General features: G+C 54.4%; 4 protein-coding genes across 4 annotated transcripts; 2 read left to right on the top strand and 2 right to left on the bottom strand.

Moving 5' to 3' along the window:
• LOC8063768 (heat shock protein 81-2) lies at positions 1,141 to 4,751 on the top strand. The gene is made up of 3 exons (XM_002462509.2): positions 1,141 to 1,360; positions 1,597 to 2,019; positions 2,983 to 4,751. The coding sequence occupies exons 1-3, from the start codon at positions 1,235 to 1,237 to the stop codon at positions 4,531 to 4,533; spliced, it is 2,100 nt and encodes a 699-aa protein (XP_002462554.1). The 5' UTR covers positions 1,141 to 1,234; the 3' UTR covers positions 4,534 to 4,751.
• On the top strand, positions 6,312 to 6,906 carry LOC8055853. The gene has a single exon (XM_002462508.2). The coding sequence runs from the start codon at positions 6,388 to 6,390 to the stop codon at positions 6,739 to 6,741; it is 354 nt and encodes a 117-aa protein (XP_002462553.1). The 5' UTR covers positions 6,312 to 6,387; the 3' UTR covers positions 6,742 to 6,906.
• LOC8055852 (aspartyl protease family protein At5g10770) lies at positions 7,484 to 10,197 on the bottom strand. Its single transcript, XM_002460386.2, has 2 exons — positions 9,921 to 10,197; positions 7,484 to 8,908 (listed from the first exon to the last, which is right to left on the bottom strand). Exons 1-2 carry the CDS (start codon positions 10,090 to 10,092, stop codon positions 7,635 to 7,637), a joined length of 1,446 nt encoding a protein of 481 aa, XP_002460431.1. The 5' UTR covers positions 10,093 to 10,197; the 3' UTR covers positions 7,484 to 7,634.
• LOC110432754 (collagen alpha-1(I) chain-like) lies at positions 19,435 to 22,150 on the bottom strand. Its single transcript, XM_021453558.1, has 8 exons — positions 21,980 to 22,150; positions 21,567 to 21,729; positions 21,029 to 21,446; positions 20,613 to 20,868; positions 20,445 to 20,531; positions 20,333 to 20,362; positions 19,954 to 20,029; positions 19,435 to 19,589 (listed from the first exon to the last, which is right to left on the bottom strand). The coding sequence occupies exons 1-8, from the start codon at positions 22,148 to 22,150 to the stop codon at positions 19,435 to 19,437; spliced, it is 1,356 nt and encodes a 451-aa protein (XP_021309233.1).

Here is a 24,225-nt window from a genome sequence, read left to right as displayed (position 1 = left end):
TCATTTTTTATTTCTGTACATTTAGATTGCAATAGGAGCAAGGGAATTATGCCATACATGGAGGAACTTGAATTATGAACTTATGGCATGTGATTCCTGTTCATTGTTCCAGAGTAGAGAGCTAGGATCAACACCCTTGTAGTTGTATATGTTTATGCCTTTCTTCTATTCTTTTCCTCACATTTACTAAATACTATTGTTCTTCCCACATTTTCTTGACCTTTTAGGGTTATTTATTTATTTATTTATTTATTTATTTCTTAGTATTTAGTAACATGACCCGACCCCCTCCCAATTTAGCTGTGATAATGAACCTTTAACTTTTATTGGAGTACATGTTCAAGAAATTGAAAAATATTACAAAGTTATCAAGTTAGTTTCATGTTTACCGGTCACCACCTATCTGGTTCATGCCTTCTATTTAGATCTTTTTATTAGGTTTGTTGTTATTTTTTGTTATGTCATGTATGCAATGGAATTGCTGAAATTTATTGACATAGCATTGTTCTCAGGATGCCCTTGCTATATTCTCATTTTTGTCTCTTTCTGATTGTTGATGGCAGAAGATAAGAAGCACTCAGATCATGTCTTTTATTTTCCTATACAATAGTTGAAATTGATTTTGTTTAATATTTCTCTATTGTATGCTATGGAGCTATCATTTGTATTTAAGAAACAAAAATACCAGTATGTTGGTGTATATTCTCTCTTATGTTTCTGTTAGTTGTATAGAATGTGAACTGAAACAGAGACAGGAATCCTCAACATACTCAGGTAAAAATCTATTTATGGGATGATAACATATGTGTGAAGTCATTTGTGAACAACACTGGAATTTGGATTTATAGTCATCAGAGCTTTGAATTTGATTTCACAAACTTTGCCTTTTGAATTAAATGTCACTTTAATATCGGTATTTAATTTCATAGTACTGTTATTTTATCATGTGATCTGTGTGTCTTTAGTTTAAAATTGTAGCTATTCCGTAGCAATGCACGGGCATGCTACCTAGTCTATATAAAAATTTTACACATGAAGATCAAACAGTCCTACTAGCAACGGCACTCTCCTCGCCGGGCTTTTTTAGGCCCATGTAGAACATTCCAGAACTGCGCAACCACATAAATACCCCCTACCCTGAGCCTCGCGGCTCTTCTGAGTCCTCTCGATCCGGAAACCCCTCAAGCCTCCAACCCTAGCCGCCGCCTCCTCCAAGCTTCGGAGTTCAGGAACCATGGCGACGGACACGGAGACCTTCGCCTTTCAGGCCGAGATCAACCAGCTGCTCTCCCTCATCATCAACACCTTCTACTCCAACAAGGAGATTTTCCTCCGCGAGCTCATCTCAAACTCATCTGATGTAAGCTGCCCCCATCATTCACGAATTCTGAATACATCTGTGCATTACTGTATTAGATTTTATATATCCTTCTGGTTTGATCTGATCATTGCGAGATGATGTGGTTTAATCCGAGCATTGCGAGATGATGTGCGGGCTTTTTGGTGGCGATCCAAATCTGTCCGGTTCGCGAGTTCTGAACGATTGATTTTGTTTCTCTGTAGTCTAAGTTTCGTGTTCTGTTTTGATTTTTGCAGGCGTTGGACAAGATCAGGTTCGAGAGTCTCACGGACAAGAGCAAGCTGGATGCGCAGCCAGAGCTATTCATCCACCTTGTCCCTGACAAGGCCTCCAACACTCTCTCCATCATCGACAGCGGCATCGGCATGACCAAGTCCGACCTCGTCAACAACCTGGGGACCATCGCCAGGTCCGGGACCAAGGAATTCATGGAGGCCCTCGCTGCTGGTGCTGATGTGTCCATGATTGGACAGTTCGGTGTCGGTTTCTACTCCGCCTACCTCGTCGCTGAGAGGGTCGTCGTGACCACCAAGCACAACGACGACGAGCAGTACGTTTGGGAGTCTCAGGCCGGTGGATCGTTCACTGTGACTCGTGATACATCTGGAGAGCAGCTTGGCAGGGGTACTAAGATCACGCTCTTCCTTAAGGACGATCAGGTATGCTAACTGTGTTCAGTCTTTTGAGATTTGTTATGTAAAAAATATGGAGCTGTTTGTGATCTGCAGCTGTGATAGTTCATGGCTTGTGTGCTTTGCTAGATTTATTATATTTGGGACTCTAGATTAGCAATTTCCTTTATATATACCATCCGTCCCATGTTGTTGCCCTGTGGATTATCATTTATAATATATATGATAACTCAGCTACATGACTAATTGACCTGTGCTTATGTTTAATTGTTGATGGGGATTATGCGTTACCCGTAGCTCATCTAATCTACATGTTAACCAGTAAACTCTTAGTTGGTAGGTCGTCCTATGCTTCATTTTGGTACTTTCAGTGTTGGGGTACAGAAATTCAGCATTTTCTTTTGCAAGGCTGATATTAATTTGAGACTAGCACCTATATAGAGTGATGCTCGTTGGAACATAATCTGTGAACTACCATTGTCTTAGATTGACACGTTCATCTTTACCTGCCCCATGATATTAGTGTTGTGGCATTGTCACTGTGGTTACAGCATTTTATGCCTAGCATAATTCGAAATGTAAAAATGACTTGTAATGGGGGTACATATTTTCTGAGAGATTTGTGCCTTAATTTCCTTTCTGGGATACAAATTTGCTCCATAATGTTTATAAACAATCAAGTAAATTTTGTAGTTGTATACTAGTTATTTTGAGGTTCCACTTGGTGATTCAGCTATGACTTATATGTTTGTATTCTTCTTTGTGAAGCCTCGCTAGAATTAGTAATTCTTATTTTTATGCTTGTTTTGCTATATTAGTCATGCAGTATGTTCTTTGTTAAGATTACAGTACAAGTTTCATGATCTCATTCTCCTGTCAATTACCAGACTGTTTCTTTGGTAATATGTTTGCTTGTTCTGTGTAAAGAAGTGATTTGTTGTAAAGCCTGCTGGTTTTGATTGAACTCATCTTTGAACTTTCTGTTTGCAGTTGGAATACCTTGAGGAGCGTCGCCTCAAGGATCTCGTCAAGAAGCACTCTGAGTTCATCAGCTACCCCATCTCCCTGTGGACTGAGAAAACAACTGAGAAGGAAATTTCTGATGATGAAGATGAGGAAGAGAAGAAAGACACTGAGGAAGGAAAGGTTGAGGATGTTGATGAGGAGAAGGAAGAGAAGGAAAAGAAAACAAAGAAGATCAAGGAGGTTTCTCATGAGTGGTCGTTGATCAACAAACAGAAGCCCATCTGGATGAGGAAGCCAGAAGAGATCACAAAAGAAGAATATGCTGCCTTCTACAAGAGCTTGACAAATGACTGGGAGGAGCATCTAGCTGTGAAGCACTTCTCTGTGGAGGGTCAGCTGGAGTTCAAGGCTGTTCTCTTTGTTCCTAAGAGGGCCCCATTTGATCTCTTTGACACCAAGAAGAAGCAAAACAATATCAAGCTCTATGTGCGCAGGGTGTTCATCATGGACAACTGTGAGGAGCTGATCCCTGAGTGGCTGAGCTTCGTTAAGGGTATTGTTGACTCTGAGGACCTCCCCCTGAATATCTCTCGTGAGACTCTTCAGCAGAACAAGATCCTGAAGGTGATCCGGAAGAACCTTGTGAAGAAGTGTGTTGAGCTCTTTTTCGAGATTGCTGAGAACAAGGAGGACTACAACAAGTTTTATGAGGCTTTCTCCAAGAACCTCAAGCTTGGCATCCATGAGGACTCGCAGAACAGGACCAAGATCGCTGAGCTTTTGAGATACCACTCCACCAAGAGCGGTGATGAGCTGACCAGCCTCAAGGACTACGTGACCAGGATGAAGGAGGGACAAAACGACATCTACTATATCACTGGTGAGAGCAAGAAAGCAGTGGAGAACTCCCCCTTCCTGGAGAAGCTGAAGAAGAGGGGCTACGAGGTCCTGTACATGGTTGATGCCATTGACGAGTATGCTGTTGGTCAGCTCAAGGAGTTTGAGGGCAAGAAACTTGTCTCTGCCACCAAGGAGGGTCTGAAGCTTGATGAGACCGAGGACGAGAAGAAGAGGAAGGAAGAGCTGAAGGAGAAGTTTGATGGGCTTTGCAAGGTAATTAAGGAGGTTCTGGGCGACAAGGTTGAGAAGGTGGTGGTGTCTGACCGTGTTGTGGACTCACCATGCTGCCTTGTCACCGGTGAGTATGGCTGGACTGCCAACATGGAGAGAATCATGAAGGCGCAGGCCCTGAGGGACTCTAGCATGGCTGGCTACATGTCGAGCAAAAAGACTATGGAGATCAACCCAGAGAACCCAATCATGGATGAGCTCCGCAAGCGTGCAGAGGCTGACAAGAATGACAAGTCAGTCAAGGATCTCGTGATGCTGCTGTTCGAGACTTCTCTTCTGACCTCCGGCTTCAGCCTGGAAGACCCCAACACCTTCGGCACCAGAATCCACCGCATGCTCAAGCTCGGCCTGAGCATCGACGAGGATGAGTCGGCTGAGGCTGACGCTGAGATGCCCCCGCTGGAGGACGACGCCGGCGAGAGCAAGATGGAGGAGGTCGACTAAGCCTGCCGGCTGCCATTCTATCCGTCCTCTGTTGGACGCTTTTGGCCCGTATCGATTTTGTGTTGCCAGCTACGGGAATGTGGATCAGCTTTTTATCCGTGTTAGTATCAGAGTGTGGTATCTTTTGAACAGTTTTTCGGTGCTCGTAATGCAATTACAATATCTTTTGGTTGGTTAACTAATATAATTATAAATATGTAGCTCTCTGTGTTGCTATACTTGGAATCGGAGCTGTTGCCACTATTCCCTTAAGTTGGCTCTCATAGTTGCAGGCCACGAGTTCGGGCGGTACGAATTGTCGTTTTGGTGAATTCCCACCCATGAGGTCGACTGCTTTTGTTTAGTTTACTTCAAAAATTAAAAACTTTTTAAGAGAACAAAAATTAATTTGATTATACAGTTTGTTTATAAATCACGAGATGAATCTTTAAATCTAGTTATTCTATAATTAGATAATATTTATTAATTAAAAATAAAAGTGCTACAGTTCTGAAAATTAAAAATTTTTGGAACTAAACAAAGCCTTAGTTTTACATTTTCTGAGAGCTCCATCTACCAAGGCTTGAGTCAGATGTTATAAAGTATTAGAAAATTTTTCATCGTATGTGGTCCAGTCATCCAGTGCTTTTGGGTGTTTTTGCATTTTCTGAGAGCTTTTCATCATCTACCAAAGTTTGATGGTATGAAGTATAGAAAAGCTTTGGTATGAAGTATTTGGATCGATGATGGTATAAAGTACTTGGATAGAAAATTTTCCATCGTATGCTGTGTGTTTTAACTTTGTCAAAGATTTTTAGAAAGAATAAAAAACATGTGATTTATCTCATTAACTTGTTTACTGATATGAAAAGTCATAACTAAAAATACTGTTCATATAGAAAAAATACTGCTGGTAGAAAAAGTACGACTTAACAAATTTATTGTCCCAACTTGCCATGCTATGGTAACTCGCCGCATCTTTGGTTTGCCATAGTTTCCTCTTCAGATTTCTGCAACATCTTCTGCCAAGTCTTTGGCGCATGATTTGTTGGCCATAGTTTTGGCATGCCGCACCTACGGCTTGGCAACCTGAGGTGTTTCAGATCGCCGTGGAGACGTGGAGTTGCTATAACTGCAGCTTTGCAGGTAATAAGATGCGCCTATTGAAATACTCCGTCTGTTTCAAAAAGTTTTAATTTTTAAAGTTATTCTAAAGTAAACTTTTAAAATTTTAATTAAATTTCTAAAAAAACACTAAGATTTATAATATCAGAAGATAATCATTTTATATATAGATATTGATACTCTTTTAAAATGTTGTCAAACTTAGAAAAATTTAACCGACACAAATTCTAAAAGTTAAAGCTTTGCATACCTCCGGCCTTCCTGACGTTTAAAGATTGGTGGATGTGTGACATTTTGTTTGTGGCTCCTCGTGGCAACTGCTTTTAACTATATTACACTATCTACAATAATTTCTTTAAATAATTTATTAGATAGAGTGATATAATTTTAGAATAACATACCTTTAACTCCGTTTGCGTGCGCGGGTAACGGAAGGGAAGGGGGAGGTGGGTCTCATTGTAAGACCGAAACAGCACCTGGAACAAGAAAACGCAACGTGTTCCCATCCTTTGTGTTGGCACGTGTGCAAGGAGGGCACCTCTCCGCCCGCCACGCCGCTCCCTGATCCGGCGAGGTGGCCATAGCGCGCGGCTCTAGGTTCCAAACTCACGTGACGGCCCTTATAAATGGAGGCGCGATTCCGCCGTGTCGGTTCACAAAACATCGTGCAAGCATCTACCAAGTCCCACTAATCCACAAGAAAGGGTGCGTACAACCGCGAGCAGCGAATCAAGCCAAGGGCACACGGCGATGGAGGCGGCCAAGGAGCGGCGGCAGCAGCAGCAGCGGAAGGCCGCCGCCGAGGGCGAGGGCGACACGGTGCAGCTGCCGACGGAGACGAGCCCGTACGTGCGGTACGAGGGCATCGAGGACTACAAGATGCGCGGCTACGGCGCGCAGGGCCACCTCCCCGTCTCCGACGTGCCCCACGGCGGCTCCGGCACCGAGGCGCCCACCGTCCCCGGCACCGCCATCCCCGTGGCGAAGACGAAGGGCCGGGGCCCCGACGACGTCCAGACGCAGCGAGACCTGGGAGGTGGTGGAGGAGTTGGGCGACCCGGGGGCACGGCCACCGACGCCATCAACCGCCACGGCGTGCCGTAGCTTTAGCTTGGGCTTTGACAGGGGTCTCGTCAGCGCCCACGTCTTGGCTGATGCGCACAAACACACATGGGCGGCGCTTGTTCGTGTGTTAATGTAATGTAACCACACACGAGTTTGCAACTAAAAATAATGGGCCTTGTGCCATTGTCATAACTCACATCATCACATGAGTGTCATTATCTAATCACAGATTTAGCGGAGGGCAAAGCACAGACTTTGCCATCTACTGTATACGATTGCCGCGGCCGTTGTTAAGGACGGCGGCTGCCCGTGCCATCATCTGTCTTCTCGTCAATTGGCATCTGTACTCTCAACAACGGCCTCACCATTTCCAGCCTTAAATCCAGGAGGATGAAGTGACCGTGGTCTTGGAGTGGGCGGCCGTCCACGGCATCTAGGCCGGGGTGGCAACGGCGGAAGGAACGACGACGAGTCGTCCTGCTCCTGCACTCCGCGCTTCTTCACCGTGTCGAGCATGGCCTCGAGGGAGCTCTTCGGAGCGGCGGCGGCGGCGGCGGCGGCAGGTGCCATCACGGGGAGCGCGGCAGAGGGCATCATCACCACCGAGAACGCGGACCCGATCGCGCAAACGCGCGAGCACCACGAGGCTAGTAGGATCGTGAGCGCCTTCATTGTGTTGTGTCGTGGCCAGACGATGGTGAGATTGGTGTGACGGAGTGGATTTGTAGGGGCAGTGACGATGGCGACAGCCGCGCTGTCCTTCCATACCGGCGCGCCAGAGTTTTCGGTTTGATCATTTTTATTTCCATTTGTCATCGGATCGTGATCATCAACTTGCCTATTATATACGTATGAAACTATGAATCGTATATCGAATCACCAGCGGGCGTATGCATGCACGCCACGCCCACGCAGATTGATGACTAGTAGTCTCAGCTGCAGCCCTTGGCGCCGAACCCGATCTTCTGGTTGGCCACGTCGTAGACGACGGCGAACGTCTTCTGCTGCATGTTGCCGAGGATGGCGATGGAGGTGTCGTCGCCGTTGGACGCGAACGCCAGGCACGCCTGCGACTTGTTCGCCACGTACAGCACCTCGCCGAAGCCGAGGTTCAAGGTGGCGCCGCCGTCGAACAGCAGCGCCACCGACGGGATCTGCACCTTGTTCCGCCCCGTGAAGTCGTAGCACGTGTCCAGGATGGACAGCGCAGGCGCCCGCTTGTAGCTGTACCTGCGCATGAGCCCCGCGAACGACGACCGGAGCGCGGCGTAGGCGCGGGACGGGAGGCGGGTGATGACGGTGCCCGAGTCGATCACGGTGCCGGGCGTCCTGAACACCGCCGGCGACACCCTGACCGTCCGTCCGGCCACCTTGATCCCGACCAGGTTGAGGTAGTAGAACGACGGGGTGTCGCTGCGGGTCACCATGGCCGTGAACCGCGCGTTGGGCGGCGCGGCGCTGCCGAGGGACAGGTAACCCTCGGCGGTCGACGACGAGGGCAGGCAGTAGGAGAACCCGGCGCCGTACTTGGCGGCCGCCTGCGAGGCCAGCGACACCCTGTCGCGGCCGAGGCCGAAGAGCCCGTCGGCCTTGCCGAACAGCCCGGTGTCGTCGTCGCCGCACCCGAAGACGAACTCCTGGAGCTGGTCGGACGACGACGACGACGACGACGGGCCCAGCGTCAGCGTGTCGCGCGCGAGGTTGCCGTCCGTCTGCGACATGTCGCCGTAGACCACCTCGTACCGGCACTTGCCCGACGAGCAGGACCCCGAGTCGAGCCGCCGGCACTCCTGCGCGCCGCAGGGCACGGCGGAGTAGGTCGTGGACTGCGACGGGTCGAAGAGCGGGTCGTGCTGCTGGTAGCAGCCGTCGCACGGCTTGCACTGCACCCACGAGAGGTCGCTGCCGGTGTCGAACACCACCAGCAAGTCCCGCTTGGGCGTCCCGAGGCCGACCGAGACGATGTAGTTGGCCGTGCCGAGAGGCACGCCCCTGCGCGCCGGCAGCGACACGCCCTTGGAGGCGCTGGACGGGTCGTCGGCCGTCGACGACGGGCGAGCGGCGGCCAGGCGGTGGATCGAGTCGACCCTATCCTGGTCCCTGTCCAGGATCTCTGCGTGAGACGGCTCGCCGCCCCGAGCCTGCAGCGGCGAGCATGGGCCGTGCCGGTGCACCACGCTGAGAGCCGACGAGTTTGACGCCGCCGCTGCATGATTTCAGAAAGCATGGGAATTATATTAGAAGGTTTCTGGTGACTTCTGGCACTGGCGGTCATCATTGTTTCGGTTAACAACGGAGTTGCTGCAATTTTTTTTGGGAGCGCTTTGGTCTTTGGTTGGATGGTCACATCAAGAAATTCTCTTGTGCAACTGTCGTGTCGAGTGTACCTAACAGCAGTAGTTAGTGCTACAAATGTGCAATACAACCAACTTGCTTGTCAAAAAACTTCCTTTGTTGACTTCGGCATAAAGCTAAGCTATCTGCTCCCACTGTCTCACAATACTAGGATTTACACATATACTTACAGCTCATTTTATCTACGGTGGTAGAGCTTAGGTACTCCCTCTTCCCCTATTTATTTGTCGCTATCTTTGTGTGCCGGTTAAACTTCTTTAAATTTGACTACATTTATAAAAAAATATTAACACCATTTTATATCTTTAAAGAAATTTATTATAAAAACAGAGTTAATGATCTATCTAATAATATTAATTATATATATCATAAATATTAATATTATATATATTTAGTCAAAGCTGAGGACATCAAAATTTTCGAAAAACAAGAATACTTTTTTTTAGGGAACAACAAGAATACTTTATTGACTAATGTCAAGGAAATACGAACTCCGTGTATAGACTTTTACTCCTATTCGGAAGTACAAATTTTATATCTGGGGTGATATCTCCAGGGGTGATAAAAATATTAACATCGTTCATATCTTCTGTTTATAGTGTGTGTATCTCCAGGGGTGATAAAAGAAATACAGTATAATGCCAGCGATGTGTCACTTATATCATATTATATATAGTCATATATCAGCCGTATTCTGCAGTCCACGCATCGTCGCACTGCTGACCTACCATCCTTTGGGTTTAAGGGGAAAAATGACAATGCCGACCATAGCACAGCAGCAGTAGCAGTTTCCACAGCACCGAAAAAAAAAAAAAAGAAGCAGCAGCAGCGCAGTGCAAGGAGGAGGAACAGACGAAGCCTACCTCTCTTAGGCGTGCAGACAGCGTCCGGGAGCAGCGCGGCGACGCTGACGACGTGCCAGTTCGGCCCGCTGCCTTCGTCGTCCGCCGCCGCCGCGACAACTGCCAGCGCGAGCACAACCGCCAGGCGGCGGCAGCAGCCACGGGACAGAGCGCGCCGCGTCACGGACGCCATGGGCGGACGACTGGCCGGGCTCTGTAGTAGCCAGCTGCTAATGCTAGCTCGCTCGCTAACCACTCCAATGATCAGAGCGATCGACTCCGATTTAGACGAGCCGAGTCGACGCTGCTTATATACTAGCTTAGTGCTGGACTGCTTGTTGGCCGGACCGGCCAGCCGCGCGACCTAGTGTGTGTTGTGCGCAGCGTGGCCCTTACCGACTCACCCTACCGCGCTAAAGTCTACGGTCTCGTGCGCAAAAATTAGGCCGTGCGCCACGCACACGCGCACGGCCGCCACCCCCTCGATTCGGCTAGACCGGGACGTAACGCGTGCAGTGTAGGGGAGTGGAGAAAATGGCAGCACTTGGCTTGGGGCCGTGTCGAGATCCTATGTATCCCCGTCGACAGCGACGACCGCGCGCGCGCGCGGGCGGTGGCGAGTGATCTGACTAACTGAGGGAGTGAGTGCTGTGCCCGGATGGAAATGGAAATGGAAATGGATCGGATGATGATGCGGACGTAGCTTTCTTTGTCGTCCACCACATGGTATAGGGGGAAAAAACGTGAAATCATGCCTCTACCCGCGCCGATGCGTCGTCCAGGACGATCGAGGTGCGCATGCATCAGTGAGCCACGGCGCTCGAGATGGTGACGAAGTGATCATGGCTCGTGACTTGTCGATCGGGACGTACGGGTCGCTGCCTGCTACGAGCGTACGTGGGTTATCATGCATTCATCAAGTCATCAGTACTGCATCGGTTACGTACGCTGACAGAAGCCGCAGTACAGGGAAGCACTAACAGCGACCAGAGCCCGCGAACTAGGCAGTCGCATCGCGTTTCCTTGCGATCAGGACGCCGAATCGGACATGCGAGCACAACGGGTGCTCCTCGGCTGCATGGCAAGGTCGTCGTAGGGACTCCGCGTGACCACCTCCCATTTCCTCTTGTTTATGCGCGGCTGCGACGGCTGGAACGCAGATGTAACGACGACAGGATTATTGTCACCGGCGGGATTTTAGAACTTGGAAATCATTATTGTTTGACGCGACGCGTACCGTCGGACATGGGATGCGCTCATGTGCGTGCACGACAGCGCGAGAAAAAAGCAGCACACTGCTCGTGGTTGCCGTAGCAGAGCTGGGCCAATCAGGCTTGCGGTTACCCAAAACAAATCGAGCTAGAAAGCAACTCTACGTCGTCTGTACCTAACCGGCAAACGGGCAAAGCGCCTACTACGACTAGCTAGCACGGGACGGCCAGTATTTTTTTTTTTCACGTTTTTGCAATACTAGCAAAAGTGCAAAGTTATATATCTAATATTGTTGGGTACCATAATAAGGGACACCCAAATCAGAAGCAATAAAAAACGCAAAGAAACACGCTAACCACAATCATCAGGGCCTCGGACGCAAGTTCCGACTCGCCCGACCCCGCAGGGCCTCGGACGCAAGTTCCGACTCGCCCGACCCCGTCCAGGCTTGGGCGACGGACCCCACTCCGCCTGGGCAGCAAGCCTCCCATCACACGGCGCCCGTACCCGCGACATGACAGACGCGACGGCTTCCATACCGCGGCAGGGCAAGGCGATAACTATTCCAACCACCCTGGACACTGTGCCCTTACCTTTTTCACTGTGACGTACTGCCTCACAGTAGGAAGGGAGTGGGGGAGGTTAATCAGCACCACTATTTGAGGTCACTTCCCACTATTGACAGCCCGCGCAGCAGTGCCGGCGACCCGACCCCCGCGACTCCTACAGGGCTCAGTAACACTCTACAGGAACAGCCATACTGCCGACCATCCCCCAAGGACGAGATGGACCAGCTTCAACAGGGTCGGGACTGAGAGTTCACCATTCAACAGAAGAAATCTACTCTTGTAAAAGCCCTGTCTTCCCCTTGAGACTATAAAAGGGGAGCCAGGGTTCACAACTAAGAAGAGGCCCAGAGAACACAGACACACTCACACACACGACACTTTTTCATAGAGCAGCAATCCACACTCTGTCCATCACCAAGCCGAGACCTGGGGCTCCCCCCTCTCTCGCAATCTGCTTGTACCCCCTACTACAAGCACCTTTGGGTGCAAGGTTATACAGGACCCTCGATCGCACTGGACGTAGGGCATTCTTGGCCCGAACCAGTATAAACCCCCTGTGCCTCACTTGCATCACCATCCAAGCTTGGTCAGTCACGCAGACTTATACTTGTTAGTGCCTAGACCACGAATCTAGACGCCGACAGTTGGCGCGCCAGGTAGGGGCCTTCTGTGTGACGCTTGCCAGTCTCTATTGGGAAGGCTTGGATGGCAGACGGATTTCACCCGCTCCGTCGCGGCACCATCATAATGTTTGGGAGTTTGGAGTTCATGTCCCTCGGTTCCGGCTACGACATGGTCCTCCTCCCGCCACGTGACGACGTCGAGCCTAGCCCCGAGCCGATCCCACCACAGTCAGTGCGTGGGAGACGTTCGGGACACCATGCGAGGGGCTCACGGAGGGGGCGTCAGAGATCTAGAATCTCCGACCCTACCACTGAGGCCAGGATTCGTCCGGCCCTCCCCCCGCATATTCCTCACCAGGTCGCCCGCTCCTCCGGCCCGACAGGCGCTAGAGGACGGGCTCGCGGGGCATCAAGCTCCACACCCAGGACCAACAGAGGATCACCGCGACCACCCGTCCCACCCCGTTCAAAGGGGAAGGCACGGCCCGCGCCCGTCCCCCGCAAGGGGGACAAAGGGGCCTCGACATCCCGTCCTCCTCCACCTACGGGTAAAGGAGTCGCAGCGGCACCTCCCGAGTTACCTTTTGGGCTCAGGAACGCCGCCGCCACCTACGCCTCTTCCGTGAGCACTTCATTAAGTGCGTACGCGGAACTTCCAGGACATCACTTGAGGTCTACACTGGACCTCGTCTCCACACCGCCCGTCTCATCATACCCAGGGGACCTCACCTCGGGCGACGACGAGTGGGCTGGCACTGATTTCTCCGGGTGCGGCGACCCGGAGACCTTCATGCGTTTCTTGGAGGCCAGCAACTATTGTCTCGGCTACTCCGACTCCGACGACGGAAACTACGACCCGTCACGAGAATGCTTCAACTTGGAGGTCGGAGGCACGCCGCATAGCGCCCAGGGGGACGCAGGGCCCTCCAGGCAAGAGGACGCAACTCCACCTCCCAATCCAACTCCCGGAACTAATCCCGGAGCCCGTGGGGTAGCATCTGCCCCCGCTGGGGGACACCGTCCTGACCTCGCACAGCTCGATGAGCTGGAGGCCAGGCTCGAAGAAGAGCGCACACGCCTCCGCCAACTCCGCGAGGCCCTGGTCCGAGAGCCGTCAGGCCGCGGAGACGGGGGTGAAGCCAGACGTCGCGCCCGTGACGTCAACCGTCGCATTGTCGCGGACCAAGGGGAAAACGCCCCAGTCTTCAGCACGGCCAGCCAAAACGTGATGGCCGCTGCGCTCCTCCTCAGGGCGATGCCCGAGCCATCGACCCCTGAGGGAAGAAGAGTGCGCCAGGGGTTACGCGGCCTCCTGGAGCAGGCTGTGGTACAGAACGCGGAGAGTTCTGCCTCACAATCCCATAGCACAAGACGTCGTGGGGACCGACCCCATCCAAACAAGGCACCAACAATACAGGGTCTGCCACCCCCTAACCCACAAGGGGGCAACAGAGCCCCGTCAGTCCACGAGCGCGTCGGAGCCGATGCGGACGTGCGGGCCACCCTCGAGGCCAGGCGACGTGATAGGGACGAGGCCGAGTCCCGACGTTACCGACCGCGCCGAGGCGGGAGGTACGATCCCGATCACGACCGAAGCACGTCACCAGAGCCTCCGCGTCCCCGCGTCTTCAGCGAGGCCATACGCAGAGCCAAATTCCCGGCGCGATTCCGACAACCCGCCAACCTCGCCAAGTACTCAGGAGAAACTAACCCTGAGCTCTGGCTGGCGGATTACCGCCTGGCATGCCAGCTAGGTGGAGCGGATGACGACCTGCTTATCATCCGCAACCTCCCACTGCATCTGGCCGACACGGCCAGGGCGTGGCTTGAGCACCTCCCTGAGCGCATGATCCACGACTGGGCCGACCTGGTTAGGATCTTCGTTGGGAACTTCCAGGGCACGTACGTGCGCCCTGGGAACTCCTGGGACCTCAGGAGTTGCCGGCAGAAGCCCGATGAGTCCCTCCGAGATTTCATCAGGCGATTCTCCAAGCAGTGCACCGAGCTCCCTAACATCACGGACTCCGACGTCATCGGAGCCTTCATTTCCGGCACCACTTGCAAGGAGCTCGTACACGAGCTCGGACGCAAGACCCCCACGAGCACTAGCCAGCTGCTCGACATCGCCACCAACTTTGCCTCGGGCGAAGAAGCAGTTGGCGCCATTTTCTCCGACACCACAGCCAAGGGGAAACAGAAGGCTGAGGCCACCGAGGCCTCGGGCTCGCGCGACCCAAAGAAGAAGAAGGGTCGCAAGGGGAAGCAGGGACAGCCGGACGACAACCTGGTCGCCGCGGTAGATCGCAAGAACCCCAAGCGGGCTCCTGCTGGCCCCGGACTTTTCGACGAAATGTTGAAAAAGCCGTGCCCCTATCACAGGGGGCCAACCAAACACACCCTTGAGGAGTGCACCGTCCTCCGTCGGTACTACACCGACATCATCATCAAAGAGAATGCCGAAGAGCCTCCCAAGGACGACGACCTCCAGGGGGAGGATTTCCCCAAGGTCAAGAACTGCCTTCTGATCTTTGGGGGACGAACGGCTCGCCTCACTGCGAGTCAGAGGAAGCACGAACTCCGAGAAGTTTGCGTAGTCAGCACGGCCGCACCCTTGTACCTCAAATGGTCCGAGAGCGCGATCACGTTCGACAGACAGGATCACCCGGATCGGATCCCCAATCCCGGGAGCTACCCTCTGATCGTCGACCCCATCATCGCCGAGACTCGTCTCACTAAGGTGCTGATGGATGGAGGCAGCGGCCTCAACATCCTCTATGCCGAGACTCTGGCCCTCATGGGGATCAGCAAGTCCCGGCTGAGGAACGACACCGCGCCATTCCACGGAGTGGTGCCGGGGCATCGTGCCCACCCCCTCGGACAGATCGATCTGTCCGTCTGCTTCGGGACCCCTGACAATTTTAGAAGGGAAGTCCTCACCTTCGACGTGGTCGGGTTCCCAGGGACCTACCACGCGATCCTGGGACGACCATGCTACGCCAAGTTCATGGCCGTCCCCAACTACACTTACCTCAAGCTCAAGATGCCAGGGCCAAAGGGCATCATCACCGTCAGCACGACCAGCCAGCACGCCTACCAGTGCGACGTCGAGTGCGTCGAGCAGGCCGAGGCTCTGGCAGAGTCTCTGGCCATCCTTACCGGCCTCGGTGACTGCGACCAGGACGTCCCCGACCCCAAACGTCACGCCGGGAGCTTCGAACCGGCGGAGGAAACTAAGCTAGTCTTTCTCGACCCCGGAACCTCTGAGGGCAAGGCGTTGAGGATCAGCTCCGGCCTCGACCCCAAATAGGAAGTGGTGCTCGTCGACTTTCTCCGCGCAAACGCCGATATATTTGCGTGGAGTCCCTCGGACATGCCTGGGATACCGAGGGAGGTCGCCGAGCACTCCTTGGACATCCGAGCCGGCTCCAAACCCGTGAACCAACGCCTGCGCCGATTCGACGAGGAGAAGCGCCGAGGCATCGGGGAGGAGATCCACAAGCTGCTGGCGGCTGGATTCATCAAGGAGGTATTCCATCCTGAGTGGTTAGCCAACCCCGTGCTAGTTAAGAAGAAAAATGGGAAGTGGAGGATGTGTGTAGACTACACTAGTTTAAATAAAGCATGTCCAAAAAATCCCTTTCCGTTGCCTCGTATTGATCAGATAGTTGACTCCACCGCGGGATGTGAAATTTTATCTTTTCTTGATGCTTACTCCGGCTACCACCAAATCAAGATGAAAGAGTCCGACCAGCTCGCGACTTCCTTCATCACCCCTTTCGGAATGTATTGCTACGTAACCATGCCTTTTGTCCTCAAGAACGCGGGGGCTACATATCAACAATGTATGCTCCAGGTTTTTGGGAACCTTATAGGCAAAACGGTAGAGGCTTACGTAGACGACATCGTCGTCAAGTCCAGGAAAGCGAGCGGCCTGGTTGCCGACCTAGAAGAAACATTTCGATGCCTTAGGGCAGAAGGGATCAGACTCAACCCCGAAAAGTGCGTTTTTGGGGTCCCCCGAGGCAGGCTCCTCGGGTTTATTGTGTCTGAGCGGGGAATCGAGGCCAACCCAGAAAAGGTCTCGGCCATCGCGAGTATGGCCCCCATTCGTAACCTAAAGGGAGTACAGAGGGTGATGGGGTGTCTAGCCTCCCTAAGCCGCTTCATTTCTCGCCTCGGGGAAAAAGGGCTGCCTCTGTATAGGTTACTTAGGAAATCTGAGCACTTTTCCTAGACCCCCGAGGCCCAGGAAGCCCTTGACAAGCTCAAGGCTCTACTCACCAAACCTCCCATCCTGGTGCCCCCCGCCGAGGGGGAACCACTTCTTCTTTACGTCGCAGCCACTGATCAGGTGGCCAACGCAGCTATTGTGGTCGAAAGGAAGGAAGAAGGGCACGCCCTGCCGGTCCAAAGGCCGGTATACTTCATCAGTGAAGTACTCTCCGACACAAAGACCCGATACCCCCAGATCCAGAAATTACTCTACGCTGTAGTGTTGGCCCGGCGCAAGCTCCAACATTACTTTGAATCTCACCCGGTCTCAGTAGTCTCATCTTTCCCTTTGGGAGAAGTGATTCAGAACCGAGAGGCTAACGGGAGGATTGCCAAATGGGCCATAGAGCTCATGGGCGATGGGATCACCTATGAGCCTCGCAAAGCCATAAAGTCCCAGGTCCTGGCAGACTTTGTGGCAGAGTGGACTGGGACTCAGCTCCCACCCCCACAAATCCAACACGAATGCTGGACCATGTACTTCGACGGGTCTCTGATGAAAACTGGGGCCGGCGCAGGCCTTGTCTTCATCTCACCCCTCGGGGTAAGGATGCAATATGCAATCCGGCTTCACTTCTCTGCTTCAAACAATGCAGCAGAGTATGAGGCCCTTGTTAACGGTCTCCATATCGCAATCGAGCTTGGGATCAAACTGCTCGACATCCGAGGCGATTCTAGACTCATCGTCGATCAAGTCATGAAAGAGTCTAGCTGCCATGACCCCAAGATGGACGCGTACTGCAAAGCGGTTCGACGCCTGGAAGAGAAGTTCGACGGCCTCGAACTTAACCAAGTGTTAAGGAAGTATAATGAGGCCGCCGACGCGCTCGCCAAGATGGCATCCGAGCGGGCCACGGTCCCCCCGGATGTTTTCGTCAGCGACCTCTACAAGCCCTCCGTCGACTACAAGGACGACGGGGGGTCGGACAGACCCCCAAGCGAACAGAATTCCGACCCCAAGGACGCTGCCGTTCGCGAACAGGAGGCCATGGACATCGAGCCAGAGCCACCTGCGCCTGACGACTCGCCCGACTGGCGCTACCCTTTGCTTCAACGCCTGGTCGACGGCACTTTGCCCATGGACCAGGCTGAAGCAAGGCGCGTGGCTCGTCGTGCTAAGACCTTTGTCCTCCTTGATGGGGAGATGTACAAGCGAAGCCCCTCGGGCGTCCTCATGCGGTGCATCCCACGTCAAGAGGGAGTCAAGCTCTTACAGGACATTCACTCGGGGGCTTGTGGCCATCACGCCGCGCCTCGGACGCTGGTAGGAAATGCCTTCCGACAAGGCTTCTACTGGCCCACCGCCGTAGCCGACGCCACAGAGATCGTCAGGTCCTGTAAGGGATGCCAGTTCTATGCTCGGCAGACACATCTACCCGCTCAGGCCCTGCAAACGATCCCCATCACCTGGCCTTTCGCTGTCTGGGGACTTGACCTGGTCGGGCCTTTGCAGAAAGCGCCTGGGGGCTTCACCCACTTGCTTGTCGCAATCGACAAGTTCTCTAAGTGGATCGAAGTCCGACCCATTACAAGGATCAAGGCCGAGCAAGCCGTGTTGTTCTTCACGGACATCATCCATCGATTTGGGGTACCGAACTCCATACTCACCGACAATGGCACACAGTTCACCGGGCGAAAGTTCTTGCAGTTCTGCGACAGACACCACATACGTGTGGACTGGGCGGCAGTGGCTCACCCCAAGACCAACGGTCAAGTGGAGCGTGCCAACAGCATGATCCTCTAGGGTTTGAAGCCCAGGATCTTCAACCGACTGAACAAGTTTGGAAAAAGGTGGCTCAAGGAACTACCAGCCGTGCTCTGGAGCCTGAGAACCTCCCGAAGCCGAGCCACAGGCTTCACCCCGTTCTTCATGGTCTACGGGTCGGAAGCCGTCCTCCCCACTGATCTGGAGTACGGGTCCCCGAGGGTACAGGCCTACGACGAAAATAGCGGCAAGACGTTCCAAGAAGACGCGCTGGACCAGCTGGACGAAGCCAGGGATGTAGCCCTCCTACACTCTGCCAAATACCAGCAGGCCCTCCGCCGATACCACGCACGACGAATCCGAGGCCGAGCCTTTCAAGTCGGCGACTTGGTGCTAAGGCTCAGATAGAGCAACAAGGGTCGTCACAAGCTCACACCCCCCTGGGAAGGACCTTTCGTCATCGCCGAGGTTCTCCGACCAGGCACCTACAAGCTCGCCAATGAAGCAGGGGAGGTCTTCAAAAACGCATGGAACATAGAACAGCTACGTCGCTTTTACCCTTAGAACTTTTGTAAAAACTTTCGTTTGTTCATCACCATGGAGAAATAAATGAAAGTTTAAGTTATATGGCCCTTTTTTATCAGGGAGCCTCGGACCTGCCCACCAGAGTCCGAGCCTCCCTCGGGGGCTACATAGGGGGGGAACCCCCCGTGTCAACTCCAAACCTTTTTCCTTTTTTCGCGCAAGTTAAAAGAACTCCGACCCAAAGTCCTCCTCCCTTTTTTCTCTTAGAAAGTTTTAGGAAAACCGGAAACTCGTCCCACAAATCTTAAGGCATGAGCACTAGGAAAGGTCAGCGCTCACGAGCCAGAGACCGCTCCTACTCACCTTAGATTCGGGGGACGGATTTGGACTTCTAAAAAACCACTAAGGGAAAAAGGAAGAGGACTCAGGCTTGGGGTTTCTGGCTACCGCAAGGAGCTTACCCGACCCCACGCTGCCGAGGTCGGGTCGGCATAAGGAAAAAAGAAAACGGCTTAAAAAGCAATTACACAAATATCTGCATTGAACATTAAACATTGTATAATACAAGGCCTACTGGCCTCAACACCCACAAAAAGAAAAAAGAAAAACTAAGAATTCTATTTCCCTATCTACTCAGGTCCTCGAGCCCCAAGGGGTGGAAGCTCCACCTCGTCGTCAAAGAAGGTGGCCAAGGCATCTCCGGGGGCAGCCACGGCATCCTCAAGCCTCTGCACCTCCTCCTGGGCCTCAGTCTCATCATCCGGGAGAACGTAGCCCTCACAGACTGCCGGCAAATCAATGCCGGCATAGTGAGAGCTCACCACCGCTAGGGCTTTCTTCACCCCAGCGTGGTGTGCCTCCCTCATCCTCTCCCCGGCCCGGGAGTAAAGGGCTTCGACCCGACTCCGCAGCGACGATCCCGACGCCGATACCCCGAGCCCCTCACACGCCGAGGTGACCACGGCTTCAAGAGCCGAGCGGTCTGAAGCCTCGGCGTCAAGGGACCTTTGCAGGGCCTCGGCAGCAGAGGACGTCTCGACCACCTTCACCTCCAATTCTGATTAAAAAAAACACGACAAGAAAAAAGGAATCAGGGAAGACAAATTCAAAAGTACAAAGGCGTCTAAGGTAAAGGGCGCGAGTCCTACCCTTGGCGCGCTTCTCGTACTCCGCCGAGCTCTGATGCCAGCGGGACACCTGGCTCAGAGTCCCGGCCAAGTCGGTCTGAGTTTGGTTCAAGGCAAGGTCTTTCTCGGCGAGCAAAGCTTCAAGCCGAGCGACCTCAACCTTGTACCCCTCAGCCGCCGCCTTCTGCGCCTCAGACTCTTGGGCGAGGACCCCAATCCTCTCCTCCAGGGGGGCAACCTTATCCCGGGCCTCCCGAGCCTCGGTGGCCAGTGCCGAGCACTTCTGCAGAAGCTCGGCAGAAATCTCGCACTCCTTCGCAAGCTCCCCCTCGGCCGCCTCCCTGGTAGCCCTCTCCTTCTCAAAGGACGCCCAAGCGTCCCTCTCCCGACGGAGAAATACCGACTTCTCCTGGGAGGTGGCCTTGAGCGCCTGCAAGGTCAGAGGTCACACAGGGAGTTAATACCGCAAAAGTAAGGACAAAACTACTTTTCAACACGGGTAAAAATCTTACCTGAGCCAAATTAAACATGTCACGACCCACGAGCTGGGTAGCTCGGTTAAGGGCCTCGACACCGACGCGCCCACACGCATCCAAACCCTGCCAGAGGTAATTCTCTGACGAGTCATCCAGGACAAATCTGGCTCCTCCCTCGGCATCGCCGAGGTTGGGCCAGATTACGGGACTCTTGCCCCATCCGGCTTCCTCCTCCCTTCCCGCCGCGGGGGCCTCGGGCGCCGCGCTGGACACCACGATGGCTCGCCCTTCCTCGGTATGCGCGGGTTGGCCCGCGCCCCCCAGATCAGCATCTCCCGAAGGAGGCGCAGCCCCGGGGGCAAGGGCCGTCCTCTCCGGCCCTTGGGCCTTTGGCGCCCCCGTGTCTTGCCCCTGGTGGCGCCCTGCCTCCTCGTAGCCTGGAGGCGGCGGCGACGCAGGCCTAGCCGACCCGGGAGTCGACTGAGCCCCCCTCTTCACGGCCTTCAGGGGGGGCTAGCGCCACCGAAGGCGCTTTTTGCTTACGGCTGGGGGAACAGCGTCAAGTCAGAAGAAAGAGAAAAACAAAAAATCGGCAGAAGGATCAGGAATCCTGTTTTTACCTCGCCCGGGGAGCAGACTTCTTATGGGAGCCCGGGGCTCCTTGGGGGTCCCCCGCGGCACCAGGGGCCGACGGCCGGACCCCCACCTCACCTGCCGACGGCGCAGGGGGCACCACGATGGCCCCGGCCTGCGACACCTCCACGAGGGCACTAGCTCCCGTCCCGGACGTTGGGGTGGGCTCGGCCGGACCTTCCGGCGCTACCGATTGAGGGGCCTCCTCGGGCTCGGCCTCCGACGCCTTCTCCACCTCTTGGAGGCCCACGGGGGCTGAATCTTCACGAGGGACGCTGTCCTCGTCGTCCACAACGATGTGGGGGACGGGCTGCCCGCCCCCCGGCGCCTGGGTCCCCTCGGGGGTCTCCGACCCACCTTGGGCCTTTGACCCCTCCGGGGCCTCGATCCCCCCGGCAGGAGGGACTGCGTCGTCCTCCTCCATCAGCTCGTCGAGCCAGTTGACGTCGCCGCCCCCGCCCTCTATCTCTGAGACTGAAGTCTCAGGAGACGGAGGCGGGGCGACCCCTGCCTTCTCGGCTTCACGGCGGCTCTTGGAGGCGACCTCCCGTCTCTCCGCCCTTCGCGCCGCCTTAGCTTTCTTCCCTTCCTTGACCTTATTTTGCTCCTCGTTCCGGGCCCGATTCTTGGCCCGGATCTCTTTGTCCTCCGGGACAGGGGGCAGGGAGTCCTTGACGGCCCCGATCCCCTGTGGAGCAAGCAGATCAACAGGGAAATCAGGCGAAAGAAAAAACGGGAGCAGGAGATCAACATACAAGACACATTCTTACCAGGGAAATATACCCCTTTTCAGGGCGCATCGGCACCACCCGGGAGTTCTTCATCTCCGGGTGCGTCGTCTTCTCGACCCGGGCGGTGATGTCCGAGGCCGATATCGGCTCGGCTAACATCCTCGTCCCTGCCCAAGGGACGTCCCGGGTCATCTCGAACATGGGCACCCGGCGCTGCGCCAGCGGAAGCAGGCTCCTCTTATGGAACGCTATTGCCACCGTGGTCGCAGTGACTCGGGCCTCTCGCAGCTTCTGAAGCCCCGCAAGAAGCGGGGCAAGCCTCTTCTGGTCCTTGGCCGGAGCACCCCACACCCACTTCTGGGGGGCCTCTGTCACCATCTTCCCGGTTTACTTCGGCAGAAGACCACCGTCATTCCGGAGGTAGAACCACGCGCTCTGCCACCCCCGGTTTGACGATGGCATCGTGCTCCAGATGTACAGTCCGGACCGTTGCTGGCGAAGCTGCAGCGTGCAGCCGCCGGCCCGCAGGGGGATCTTCTCCTTCCCCACATAGCGGGCCGACATGTCCGCCTTGAAGAGGTGAAGCCAGAGGTTCCAATTGACAGGAACCCCAGGAACCCCTCGCAAATCGTGGTGAAGACGGCGGCCTGCATCACCGAGTTAGGATTCAAGTTGTGCAGCTCCACCTCGTAGTAGTGGAGGATAGCCCTGATCAGGCGACCGGCTGGGACCCCGAACCCCCGGTCTAGGAACGACAGGAAGCACATCACATAGCCCGGCGGCGGGTTTGGCTCCCTGTCGTTCGCCGAGGGAACGATCCACTCCGGGAACCCGACGTCCTTGAGAGGACGAAGAATCCCGGCCTTCACGCGCGCCTCCAGCGCGGACTTGGTCACATTGCTAGGTGGCCACGCCTCGACGCCGGCCATGGCTCTGGGAGGAAGAGGAAAGTCTGCGCGATGGAGGTGGAAGAGACGGCGGCAGAGGAAGGGGCAGGAGGCAAAGGTTTTGTGGCGTAGGAGTGAGAGGAAAGAAACCAAGCCACCGGCGGCCGCTTTTATAGGAGAGGCAAGCCACGACCACGCCCGCCGCACGCACGCCCTGCAAGGAAGGCCAAACGGGAGAGGGAGCAACCGTCCCCCACTCAGGTGGAAAACTCGAAGCGCCAACTTCCTCCGATTCCCGCGCCCGCCGCACGCGCGCATTAAATTCGCAGGCGAAACGTCCCGTCCAAACCGGGGCGAGACGGCACAGCCGTTTCGAGTCCCCACGCGCCGCGCTTCAAAAGGAGCGCCCTGAAAAGTTATGTCAGGGCGGTTCCTTCCAGGGGACGTGGCGCCCGACCCCCCGCTGACCAAGCGTCGCATGGAGGTCTCCGTCGGGCGTCAGATTCCGTCTCGCCCGACCCCGACGCGAAAAAACGAGTCTAAAGAAAGCCTTTCAAGGCCCAAAATCCCCAGGCCATGGCCACCTATGTTCCAAAGGTTGCGAGACTAACCTGCGACACAGGTTCGAACAGTCGCCTCAGGATAACTGAGTGAGGGATGACTGGAGATGAGCACAATAGAGGCCAAGGTCCGAACCCTACGGGGAGTCGGCGCATCTTTGCAAGTCATATCCGAGACCCATGCGGGTGTCACGAGAGTGGGATCCCATCGAGGGAGGCATCGAGCCCTCGGGACCTAACGAACGGTTCCGACATCCACCGTGACTGCCCTCGGGTACTTTTTGAGATGTGCCCATAAGGCCACTAGCCGATCCCTATCGAACGGGACTCGGACATCCACTCGGATCTACCCGTCTGCAGCTCCCGGGAAGTGTCGTCACTCGCCCACCGAGGGTAGTACGGCACAACCCACCCCTCCTCCGAGTGAAAGGAAGAATGAGGGACGAAATTACAAGACGAGAAAGAACCTGATCGACCCTTGCGGGGAAAGGGCTCGGGGGCTTCCTCGCAACATGGGAACAGGCACTACGTGTAAAGAACACGCAACCTATCCCTGAAAAATACTCTAGACTATAGCTGTCAAAGGGTGAAAGCCTTTGAAGGAATGACACCATTCCTCCAAAAGGCTCGGGGGCTACACCCGGCGGGTGCGCTCGCGCGCACCCCCCAGAGAAAGGTGAAAGCTCCTAGTCAACCACAGTCCGTGGGGAAAGAACCTCTAAAGAGGTGACCTCACCTCTTCAGAGGCTCGGGGGCTACTGTTGGGTACCATAATAAGGGACACCCAAATCAGAAGCAATAAAAAACGCAAAGAAACACGCTAACCACAATCATCAGGGCGTCCAGGCTCGGGCGACGGACCCCACTACGCCTGGGCAGCAAGCCTCCCATCACACGGCGCCCGTACCCGCGACATGACAGACGCGACGGCTTCCATACCGCGGCAGGGCAAGGCGATAACTATTCCAACCACCCTGGACACTGTGCCCTTACCTCTTTCACTGTG

This window comes from Sorghum bicolor, chromosome 2 (assembly GCF_000003195.3).
Source record: "Sorghum bicolor cultivar BTx623 chromosome 2, Sorghum_bicolor_NCBIv3, whole genome shotgun sequence".
Classification (NCBI taxonomy): domain Eukaryota; kingdom Viridiplantae; phylum Streptophyta; class Magnoliopsida; order Poales; family Poaceae; genus Sorghum; species Sorghum bicolor.
The sequence above is the reverse complement of the archived record's forward strand: the minus strand, read 5'-3'. Positions and strand labels throughout refer to the sequence as shown.

Excerpts from the sequence above, each read along its gene's own strand:
- LOC8063768 (XM_002462509.2), top strand. The coding sequence starts at position 1,235 with ATGGCGACGGACACGGAGACCTTCGCCTTTCAGGCCGAGATCAACCAG. Across the intron at positions 1,361-1,596 it reads TCATCTCAAACTCATCTGAT|GCGTTGGACAAGATCAGGTT; the intron begins GTAAGCTGCCCC and ends TGATTTTTGCAG. Across the intron at positions 2,020-2,982 it reads TCTTCCTTAAGGACGATCAG|TTGGAATACCTTGAGGAGCG; the intron begins GTATGCTAACTG and ends TTCTGTTTGCAG.
- LOC8055853 (XM_002462508.2), top strand. The coding sequence starts at position 6,388 with ATGGAGGCGGCCAAGGAGCGGCGGCAGCAGCAGCAGCGGAAGGCCGCC.
- LOC8055852 (XM_002460386.2), bottom strand. The coding sequence starts at position 10,092 with ATGGCGTCCGTGACGCGGCGCGCTCTGTCCCGTGGCTGCTGCCGCCGC. Across the intron at positions 8,909-9,920 it reads TGTCTGCACGCCTAAGAGAG|CGGCGGCGTCAAACTCGTCG; the intron begins GTAGGCTTCGTC and ends GAAATCATGCAG.
- LOC110432754 (XM_021453558.1), bottom strand. The coding sequence starts at position 22,150 with ATGGTGACAGAGGCCCCCCAGAAGTGGGTGTGGGGTGCTCCGGCCAAG. Across the intron at positions 21,447-21,566 it reads GGTCGCCTCCAAGAGCCGCC|TCCCTCCTGCCGGGGGGATC; the intron begins GTGAAGCCGAGA and ends AGGACGACGCAG. Across the intron at positions 19,590-19,953 it reads GTACGAGAAGCGCGCCAAGG|TCTGTGAGGGCTACGTTCTC; the intron begins GTAGGACTCGCG and ends ATTTGCCGGCAG.